At 34.2% G+C, this 11,389-nt stretch overlaps 1 protein-coding gene across 1 annotated transcript; it reads left to right on the forward strand.

The window, feature by feature from the left end:
* The first annotated feature begins 834 nt into the window (after window positions 1–834).
* Window positions 835–2,813, forward strand: LOC110035218. The gene is made up of 2 exons (XM_020739454.1): window positions 835–1,567; window positions 2,126–2,813. The coding sequence occupies exons 1-2, from the start codon at window positions 982–984 to the stop codon at window positions 2,725–2,727; spliced, it is 1,188 nt and encodes a 395-aa protein (XP_020595113.1). The 5' UTR covers window positions 835–981; the 3' UTR covers window positions 2,728–2,813.
* The last annotated feature ends 8,576 nt before the right edge of the window (window positions 2,814–11,389 follow it).

An 11,389-nucleotide genomic window follows, 5' to 3' on the forward strand; every position in this document is an offset into this window, starting at 1 on the left:
ATTTGTTTGCATGTCATTCATTTCAATATAAATTTAATGGAATTTATTTTTTTCTTAGAAGAATTTTCTTTGAGACATTTTGATCGATTTTTTTCATTTTTTTCTTATTTCTAAAAAACGGCATTCAGCTATGCTCCATAGTTCAGGCATTAGCCAACCTGTTCTATGTAAAATGTAAGCCCTGTAGGGAATTCAGCCATTTATTGTCATTTATCATACAATGCAGCCCCCTCCTCACATGTTTCCAGTGAGCTGATTTAACTCTTTGGGAGAGAATTTTTGACTATATATACTCATATTCATAAGTAGAATTACTTTTTTATTTGTGCATATATATGTGTTTATGCATCCACATATATTTAGATTAAGAAGAAATCCAGTTTTTTTACTAAAATCAAGTTTAACATCCTGCATCCACATAAATATTTATTTGTGTATAGATATATGTTTTTTTTTATTTTTGTATATATATAATTAAGAAGATATCCACATATATATGAAAGTTCAGGTGTGTGATAATTAAATACATAAGAATATATACATGTGGATGCACAAATACTCAAGAGGAAGTTGAAAGCCTACAGGTAGGGAAGTTGGCTTTTGTAAAAGTGAATTATTTTGTTTTTTCAAGGAAACTTCACTGTAATTTAGTTCTTGTTTCCATCATCCAGTCATGCAGAGCACATGAGCTTTGCAGGTTTAAAGGAGTCTTCTATGTGGCCCATCAGCACTCTTCTCTGACTTTCTTCTCAAAGGTACCGCTCAGCAAAATTATTTAATTACTTTAGCATTTGTTTATTCACCATTTTATTGCTTAAGCCTTCAAAATACTGAGATTTATAACTTAATTACTACAAAAACTTTAATCAAGCAAAGCAAGTTTAAAGGGCCCTCTTTTAAAGAACAAGCACTACAGAAGAGAAGAAGATCCCCCTCACTCCCTCTTCTTGCTTGTTACAAAGAAGCTTCAGTGAGTCTACCATGGCAGGAACCAGAAAAACCAGAGAGAAGAAAGCTAAGAAGCATTCAGATCAGAAAGAAATCTACGAAGAAGAGGGAAATCCAACTCCCAGAAGAGCTCTGACAAGCTTCTTTACCTGCAGGTATCACCAAGTAGCAACAGCAGGTGGAGAAGGGAACAAGAAGAAGTGCAAGAGAATAGGATGCTCTGGCACTCTCTGCAAGCTGAGAGAGAACTCTAAGATATTGCTGAGGCCTGTGGCTGCTTCCTCACCAGAGAGCTGCAAGAGGAGAGTTTCTGTGAGTGGGGGAGGATCTACTAGATCCATGAAAGCTCCTTTGTGTGAAATCAATGGAGCTATTTCTTCTTCTTCTTCCTCCACCAGTTTGGGTGCCACCCCCTCTTTCTCTTCATTAGGTGGTTCTTTCAGAGGAATGCATCTGAGGAGGCTTTCAGGGTGCTATGAGTGTCACATGGCTGTGGATCCAATTCATGGTGTGGTCAGAGATTCTTCTCTTAGAACAACCATGTTTTCTTGTTCGGATTGTGGGGAGATCTTCATGAAATCTGAGAATTTGGAGCTACATAGAACTACCAGGCATGCAGGTAGAAAATAATTTACCTTTTTTTTTTAGTTTTAAGTTCTTCTATTTTGTTATTTAATCAAAATATAGCACATGTGTGCATGTTCTTATTAAATACCAGATATAAGATTTGGGGGAATATTTAAATAATAATCGTACTTCTTTGGCCTTCAGTGTTGCCCATATCAACACATTGTTTTGATATCTAATTGAAGAAAAAAGGATTAAAGAAAAAGAAAAATCATGATCACTATTTGTCATTTTAAATAACATTATGTGTCATTAAACCAACCAAACTGCACTTAATAAATAGTTGTTACAGTAATAACACAATTTCTAATAAAAACACTAATAATTAGAAAACATTGTACTCAACAACTATTTTTTTTTTCAGCAATTCTTAAAAATCTCATATCAGCGGTAATTAAATTTGATCAATGTCTTTTCTCATTACTACAGTCTTTCTCTATCAGAAGGCTTGGTTCTGTATAGATTATAAAACGCCATTTAACTAATTAAAAAACTTAAATTCAGCCATCTGACATGACTGTTCTTCCCTTCAAACTATGAATCAATCCAGTCTCAGAATTGGGTTCTGACGACAACAGCAGAAACATAGTAGAAATCATATTCCAATCCAGCTGGCTAAAGAAACAAGCTCCAACTTGCCAAATTGACAGAATTTTGAAAATCCACAACTCAGAGAAGACCATAGCCAGATTCGAAGAATATCGAAACAACATTAAGAACAAAGCAAGCAAACTTGCCAAGAAGTATCCAAGGTGCATTGCAGATGGGAATGAGCTCCTGAGATTCCACTGCACCACCTTCACTTGCTCTCTTGGCCTCCATGGCTCTACAAACCTCTGTGGCACAATTCCAAAGTGCAGAATTTGCAGCATTATAAGAGATGGAATAAAAACTGATGCTTTAGGAAGGATTAGAACAATGGCGACCAGTGGGAGAGCTCATAACTTGGCTCAGAGTTCGTCTGAAAATGAGAAGAGGGGGATGCTGGTCTGTAGGGTGATTGCAGGGAGAATTAAGAGGAACCAGGACAGTTCGGAGGAGTTTGATTCAGTGCTGGGAAGTTCAGCACTTTATTCAAGTTTAGATGAAATTTTTGTGTTCAATCCTAAAGCAATTCTTCCTTGTTTTGTTGTAATCTATAGAGCTTTGTAGTTTAGAAGTAAGGGATGTTATTTTCTTTTGTTGTTTGCTGTAACTTGCCAGTTTTCGTTCAGCAAAGCAATTGTCTTCTTCACTGATATTTTTGGGAATATTTCTTCATTAGCTTCAGCCAGAACAAAAGTATTTTGTGTACCATACTAGTAGGGGAATTCTCCCAAAATAGTATGGGATGTACCATCATTTTCAAATGTTTTGCTTCTTAAGAGTTATAGGGACATAGGGGTGTAGTGTTAATATATTTAAGGCTTCAGTAAGTAAATTCAAATAAATTATTCTACAAAATTATTATTTTTAAATTTTGGAAAATAAGAAAATTGCAATATTTTGAATTTTAAAATAAAATAAATGAAATTTAGTATTCCCAAGATAAATTTTAATTCAAGAAATTTAATAATTTAACTTTAATTGCTTTATATATATATTTATATATTGTATTCTGAACACTAGAGCTGTACTCCCTTGTCAAAATTTGCATTTAATAAGTGCCAATTTATTCATTTTAAATCAGCAAATGTATACCCAAGTCTTCTTTAGGTAGATCTGAATCCTTATCTTCATGTAAAGGCTTTAGTTATTACTATTTCCTATCTTTTATTCTAAGTGAAAATCTTATTTTCATATGAAATTTCTAATTTATTTGAACATGGTAAGGATTCAGGAGAGGAATCAGGCATACACAACATTTAGAATTCATTTGAAATTGTGGTGAAGTTCAGCAAATTTCTCTTAAAAGTTGTGTTCGAAGAGCTGTGATCTAAAATAACTATAATCTACCATTCTTGTGAAAGAACTTCCGGCAAGCTTTGGCGTCCCCTCCAACCAAACTAAAATTCCTCAAATGAAGCCATAGTTCAGCATAAAATGATAATTATTAGTGGATATAACATTAACTTGCTCCCAATCTATATATATATATATATATATACACACACAATAAACGTTCTGTCCGAATGTGACTCATTTTAGAAAAATATTATTTAATGTTGGTGTACCAAATCATGAAAATTGATGAGCTAAAGTCAAACTGTGACTATTTTGGTTTCTAGACCTTTTTACAGTGTTCATTCCTTGTACAGGAAAAAAGGGGGCAAAATAGAGGGAAAATAGTGGAAACTAAAAGTTTGAAAGTGAGTGAAGCTCTTTGTTAGAGGTGAGCATTTGTTTGGGTCGAATGGAGCGGTTTTAAAATTGATCAAATCAATTACAAACTAAATCCATAATCCAAAAAATAAAAAAAAAATCTAAATTTTGATAAAACCGAACAGATCAAACAGAAATCTGATTCGGTTTAAGAGATTCGGCTATGAAAAAAATCAAAATTTAACTGTTTGTTAAAATTCAGCTAAGAACAAACATTACAAATTACATAGATTATTCACATAATATTGATTTGATTTCATGAATCCTCTATTTATTTCAATCAAACATTAAATATAATAAAAACTTAGATTTTCTTTTTTTTTCGAGATGAAATTAAATTATAATATTTTTTAATAAAATATCGGTTATCGGTTTGTTCGGTTAAAAAAAGATTAAAATCGAACTGAAAACCAAAATCTAAATTTAAAACCTAATTGAACCAACTAAACTTGATTGGTCCGGTTCTCCGGTTTTGACCAAATAATGCACACACCCTTAGTCATTGGGCTCTCTATCCCAATTATGTTTTGAATCTTATAATGGGAGAAAATATTACATAAGTTGAATATATTTACTGAGGAGAATTCAAATGTTTTTTTATATTTATTATTTATTTTATTTTTATTTTTTGTGCCTATCTCGACCATCCTTTTCACATACATTCAATGTATGCACTATTTTCACCTATAATGAACTTTGTTTTAGTGTATAACTTATTGTGAGGACGCTTGCCAAAAGTGGGATATCAATAATTCTATCACTCGTCCGAGGTGTGAAAAAAATAAATAAAATTATGACATAAATCTCTTTAAACAATTATTAAAGATTGTATGAGCATTTGGTTCAATTGAGTTTCATTCATTTATATTAGAAGAACTTACATTCTTCATACAAAGCACATACCTATTTACATATATACCTTCGCATTTACATCATAAGTTATTGTAACCTTCGTATTAATTGTACCTTTTGACATTGGTTTTTGCACGTACTCAACAACCTCCCCATCGTGATGCCACCTCTATCCACAACCTCCATTACCTCAATGAGTTTACTTGGAAATCAATTTTTCTTTCTTCCTCATCAAGACAAAAGAAGACATTATTTTAGATTAATATTCACAACCTCCTACTTTTAAGTATACAAATAATTTGATAAATCACATTAATTTAATAGTAATGATGATGATAGTAATTGTCAATTTGATTGCACTTAATTTAGTAAATAAATAAGACTAAATTCATAATTATTTAAATTGTGTAGGATTGCTCGTTACGCCGTCGAATTCGTAGAAGTGTCGTGAGTGCCGTCTCGAGGTAAGTGACTACTGTTCATTGAAGAATAAATGTATACTTCTTGGTTAGAGGCATTAGTCTTTGTTAATTGTGGTAGATTCATAGTTATTATATAGGATTGTCAGTTATACCTTGATTCTTCAATTATAATTATTATGTTGCATTTCTATATGCTTCTATTATCACTCATATTGAAGCAACCAACTTCCTAAATGTATTGATGCAAACTTGCTTGCATATTTGATTTGATCCTGCAGTATGATTTCTCTTTTTTGCACTTGTATGAATTTGCATATGTCATATCACTAGTCTACATGAATTATTATAACTTTAACATGTTATACTTGTGAAAACAGCTTGACATGCTTGTGTATGATGGTGTGTAGGTCTATAGAACCCTTATAGATTTTGGCTAGACGGATTGACAGGCTCACAGAGTGACGACTCTATAGGAAATCGTCGGGTTCCTTGGCTTGGTATCCGACCTTCCTGGTTTCAGGATGTCTGTTAAATTCAATTGTATAAATAAAAATGAAAAAAATAACAATAAGAAAGTTTACTGCATGTTTTTTTTTATGATATTTGAACATATTGGTTTACCATTTTCTTTTTGCTTCATGATGTTGTAATCGTTTATATTTGTTGTTCATATTGCATGCCCCATTTTTCTCGTCGTTTATGTTTTAATAAATAATTGTTATATATTGAGTTTGTCAAAATCATTCTTAATTTTTACATAACAGGTTTTATTATGTCATCCTAAAACCATCTCCACCGAAGCTAGCTTTTCATTTTTAGCTCCCAATTTTGGGTATTTTTTTATATTTATTTCTAGTTATTGTATTTTTTTTACCTTGTTGGGTATGAGTAGTTGTTCTATGTTATCATTTCTATTTTAGTCCAGTTGTATCATTGAACTTTCAACATTAATAAAATTTATATTTTCTTTATTTGCATAGAAAGTCTTTCTTTGAGCATACAAAACATGTTTATTTCATTTCATCACGCTCTGTGTCGCCGAGGTGTATTACCTTTCGGACCCGGGGTGCGACACCACTCCCCTTAACTCCACCTTCATTTATTTACTTCATAACACCTCTATTTCTATAAAAAAGTAATGACACATATAGTTGAATTTAATATTTATTCTTACTTTCATGGGATAATAGTAAATGTTATGTATCTTTTTTTTTCTAGCTGGCTTTCCTTTTATAGATGGTTTCAAGTTGTTTTTTTTTTAAGTTGCATTAATTCCTATGTCTTACAAAACGCATTCAGGAAATATTGTTTTAGTAGCATAAATGTTATTTTCTTGGGAATTTAATGTCTTTGGCAAAGGAAGAAATTGTTTCATAAATGCCCTTTAAATGTGCAACATGTGCAAAATCGACCAAAAAAAAAGAAATTGAAGGCATTAAATCCAAACACTTAAATGCGTTATACATTTTTCTCAGACTATTCAAAATATAGATCCCATAATCCTACAATGGCAACACGAACAATTTGATGTTTTAGTAATATAACTCTTATTTGGGTTGAGGAGTAACGATAATGATCGAAGAAGCTCTCTTAAGTACAATAATTATCACTTGCAATCCTTTATTCAAGTTTGGTTTAAGCTCATCTTTAGGCGCATAATTATTAGGCTTGCAATCATTCCCAACTTCTTGTTAAGTACGACTCACCAAAATTTGGAGTCTCTTGGAGTGAAGAGGTGTATCTCTTGGAGATAAGTGGGCTAGAGGAGCGAGGGAGTATTAGTAATTTTATCTGTGAGTTTTATCTATATATATGATGTGTAACATTTGAGTATGTACTGAACTCTTCTGAAATAGTGAAATTCACCGTTCTGCTCTCGAGGACGTAGCTACATTGCCGAACCTCATTAATTCTCTCTGTGTTTTTCTGGATTTGTGTTAATTCCTGTTTTTCTTCGTTCTACATTTCTCAAAAATTTGTATCAGAGAGATAAGGGAAGAAAATATGAGAGAGAGGAGGGAAAAAAAAAATTTCTTTGGCGCAGGAAGAAAAGAAGTTCAACAGCAGTTCCGATTTCCGCAGGAAGACTCCCTTGGAGGTTCGCGACCAATATCTGCGAGTCGCGTGCGGGAAGAGTTCCCGCGCGAGTTCTGAGAAGGTTTGGCCCAGCCGAGGATTCACGACGCAGAGGACGAAGAAGTCAGTTATTCGGGCGGTTTTGCGGCAGTTCCAGGCTAGAAGAAGTTAGCAAAAAGGCTTCGGCAGTTCTGCGACAATTCGATGTATGAAGGTCGCGGACGACGTTCGCGAAGGAAGGTTTTGCAGAGGAGGCAGGCGACATGCGGCAGAGGATTGCAGGGTGCGAGAAATGGTTCAGCGAGGTAGAGTCTCGCGACAGAGGATCGCAGGGCGGGAGAAGCGGTTCGGCGTTTGTCGCAGGAGAAGTTGCGATAGGTAGAATTAGCAACAAGTGGAGTTTGACAGGGTGCAGGGAGCAAGTTCGACTATTTGAGAACAGTGGTTTTGCGGATGTATTTCACAAATAGACACAAGGTGTTTTGCGAACAGGCGAAGGATTTTGGCTCGTTGGACATCAGTTTAGCCGAAGTGTTGACACGAACAAGAAAAGTGTTTCGTGTAAACAATTTGATTCAAGAATCACAGCAGGAAAATTGCTGCAATTGATAGAAAAATTTCAGGTTTCTTTGAATTTATTTGTGGCGTGTTTTTGTTTCGACACAAGGCATGAAAAGTTTGCTGCAGAATTAATTTCAAAAAGCAATGTCTGATGCAAAATTTGAGATAATGAAGTTCAATGGAACTGAGAACTTCGGATTGTGGCAAACAATGATGAAAGATTTGTTGGCATAACAATTAATTTTGAAGGCTTTGCGAGCCACGAAACATGATAATATGGAAGATGAAGATTGAGAAGAATTACAACCACGAGCGGCAGACACCATGACAGATGATATTATGTATCATGTTATGAATCTGAAATCTCCAGAAAAAGTATGGAAGAAATTTGAATCTCAGTTTATGTACAAATTTCTAACAAATAAACTGTATCTGAAGCATATATTGTATGGGTTGAAGATGCGGACAGACATTGATCTGTCACAACATTTGAATGTCTTCAATCAAATAATCACAGATCTGACACGGCTTGATGTAAGTATTGAGGATAAGACCGAGCAATGATTTTGTTGTGTTCATTGTCTTCCTCCCATGAACATCTGGTGACTACTCTTACATATGGGAAATAAACAATCAAAATTGATGAGATTACTGTAGCATTGTTGGCTCACAACTAACGGAAGCAGAATGAAGGGAAAAGCTCTCATGGTAATTGTTTATATGCTAAGGGTAATCAGAATCGTGGAAGGAAATATGAGAAGGAGAGTTCTGGAATGCGTTCTGGAATGCAGAGTTCTGGAATGCGAAATTTCAGGTCAAAACCTAAAGGCAGAAAGACGATTTATTGCTACAAGTGCAAGGAGCCGGGATATATGAAAAGAGATTGTCCAAAGCTCAAGAGCAGTTTGATGAGAAACACGATGTATCTTCCAAGTCCATGAATATGGTGCAGAGTAACATTACAGATTACGGCAACGGTGATGTACTTTCAGTTACAATAACTCGGTTGAAGGGTGCATGTATTCATGATTCAGGATGCTCTTATCATATAATACCTAACAGGGAATGATTCACTTCATACAAGTTATCTTATTCCGGTTTGGTCATTTTGGATGATGATAGATGTTACAATATTGTTGACATTGACAAATTCAGAATTAAGATGTATGATGACACTGTCAGAACATTATGTGACATAAGACATATTCCAGATTTGAAGAAGAATTTAATTTCCTTGGACACTTTACACATAGTTTATTCCTAAGACAGATGAGGATAGAGAAACTATCAGAATTGTTAAAGGTACATTGACTGTAATGAAAGGAAAGATTATTGCATGTAATATCTATAAACTGTTGGGGAGTACAGTTGTAGGTGGAGTTCACTCTGTTAATTCATATGATGAAATTGCAGCAGATATGTTGACCAAGCCAGATATTATCAACAAGTTCTTGCATTGCTTGAACTTGTTGAATGTTTGCAATTGTTAGACGGCTTGGTTGTCCAACCCACTTTGGTATAATAAACTTCATGATGATTTTTTTTATTTCTCCTAAGGGGTTGCATATTCGCCAAGGTGGAGATTTGTTAGGTATGACTCTTATACCAAAATTTGGAGTCTCTTGGAGTGAAGAGGTGTATCTGTTGGAGTTAAGTGGGTTGGGGGAGCGAGGGTGTGTTAATATTTTTATATATGGATTTTATCTATATATATAATGTGTAACTCTATGAGTATGTACTAAACTCCTCTGAAACAGTGAATTCACCGCTCTGCTCCTGAGGACGTAGTCATCTTTGCTAAACCTCGTTAAATCTCTGTGTTCTTCTGGTTTTATGTCGATTCTTGTTTTTTTTCGCCCTAATTTCTCAACACTTCTAATCTATTTTCACATTTAGTTATATAAAATAATGAGAACGTAGTTGCAATTGAGCAAAAGCACTACTAGTAATCTTGCAAGCAGACGAGCAAACATTTCGCACAATCGGTGCATGTATGTCGAACGATGGAGATACAAGAGGTGTTTGGATTTTTTTTTGTCCATGTTGATCAGCACCATTGATGTACTTTCCGTGCAAACACACGTAATATTATTCCTAAGCAGAGAGTCATATTATGACTGACACCTTAAACTAAACTCACTCATCAACAGATCAAAATATAAACCAAAAATTACTTTTTAAGAAGTTACACAAAAAACTGAATAAAGTTTAAATCTTTGAAATCAAATCTAATCTTAAGTAATTAAAAATATATGCTTCATATCATAAAAATAATAATTAATATTAATTTAAATTTTTTTAATATTAATTGTAAATAATAGAAATTCATAAATATTAATTTAAATTAAATAAGTTAATGAATCATAGAATAATTTAAATTTAAATTTTGTGTTCTGTTATGCTAGTTCACCGAATCACAAGATGTTTGATGACAACATCTATGGATGGTGTTGGCCGCCCGCTCTCCCTCACACAGGTCTCACATGCACATGAAAAAATATTACATAAAGTGAACATATGTAGGGGTGTAAACGAGTCGAGTCAAGTCAAGTTGGAGCCATGTCATTGTTGAGCTTGGCTCGTTTGCCAAATTGTGAGCTCGTAGTGATAGCAACCGGCTCGTAATCTCAAACTAATAATTCAGCGTGCTCAAACTTGATGGTATTGGTGGCTGGAGGAGGAGGGGGATGCAACGACAACTTACCAAAAAATACATCAAAATCAAGTCGGATTGCAAGCCAACCAGTCGAGCTAGGATGAGCTCGAGCTCAAGCTCTTCTAAAAAACGACCTCAAGATTGAGCTCGAGCTTGAGCTCATGGTTTGATACGCTCAACTCATGAACCTGATAACAAGCCAAGCTTGAGTCAGTTCGCAAGCCCTGCATATGTACAGACGGAGGTCCCTGCGTATGTAGTGGGGCCTCATAATAATGTGTAGAAATTAGTGCGAATAGTTAGGATGGCGATGTGGAGCACCGAATATTTCAGTTCAAATTAAAAGCATTTGGGAGAAACTTTAAGAAACTAAGACACTAATTATTAAGTTTTTACATAATGCATTCTTGCTCAAATTTTGACGTTTTAAAGATAAAAAACCGTTTGCAACTTCCAATCTTCACTTCATTAAGAGCTTGCCGCCTGATGACACAACGTGAATGGCAGAACACATGTGAAATAAATAATTTGGAGCCAAAACATGGAAAACAAACAATTTCCTTAATTTAAGGCTTCCTTAACTGAAAAATACCATTCTATTCAGTTTAAAAACCTTGCTAGCTATCACCACTATAAATATTTACCCTCCCCAAACCTGGAGTTAACTTTAAAAAATGAGAAAAAATAACAAATGCAAAATAAATCTGGAGTTACTTCCTCAGATATCATAAATTTTTTTTTTCTTTGAACGCTTAAAATTTGAGTGAAAGGAGATGAAGAAAGACTTGAAAAAGCTCATATTAATCCATGAAACTCATAACCAATAAACAGAGCCTAAGGATTATAAGGAAAGCAGCACAAAACAGTGCTGCAAAGTAAAGGCTAAGACCAATACTTGATACAGTCTCAGATCAGAGGACTCAACAAAGCGAAGAAAAAAAAAAAA

This window comes from Phalaenopsis equestris, unplaced genomic scaffold (genome assembly GCF_001263595.1).
Source record: "Phalaenopsis equestris unplaced genomic scaffold, ASM126359v1 Scaffold000002, whole genome shotgun sequence".
NCBI classification, from domain to species: domain Eukaryota; kingdom Viridiplantae; phylum Streptophyta; class Magnoliopsida; order Asparagales; family Orchidaceae; genus Phalaenopsis; species Phalaenopsis equestris.

Bases quoted from the DNA above. Each gene is read 5' to 3' on its own strand.
- LOC110035218 (XM_020739454.1), top strand. From the start codon at position 982: ATGGCAGGAACCAGAAAAACCAGAGAGAAGAAAGCTAAGAAGCATTCA. The intron at 1,568-2,125 runs GTAGAAAATAAT...GAATCAATCCAG, and splicing joins TAGAACTACCAGGCATGCAG to TCTCAGAATTGGGTTCTGAC.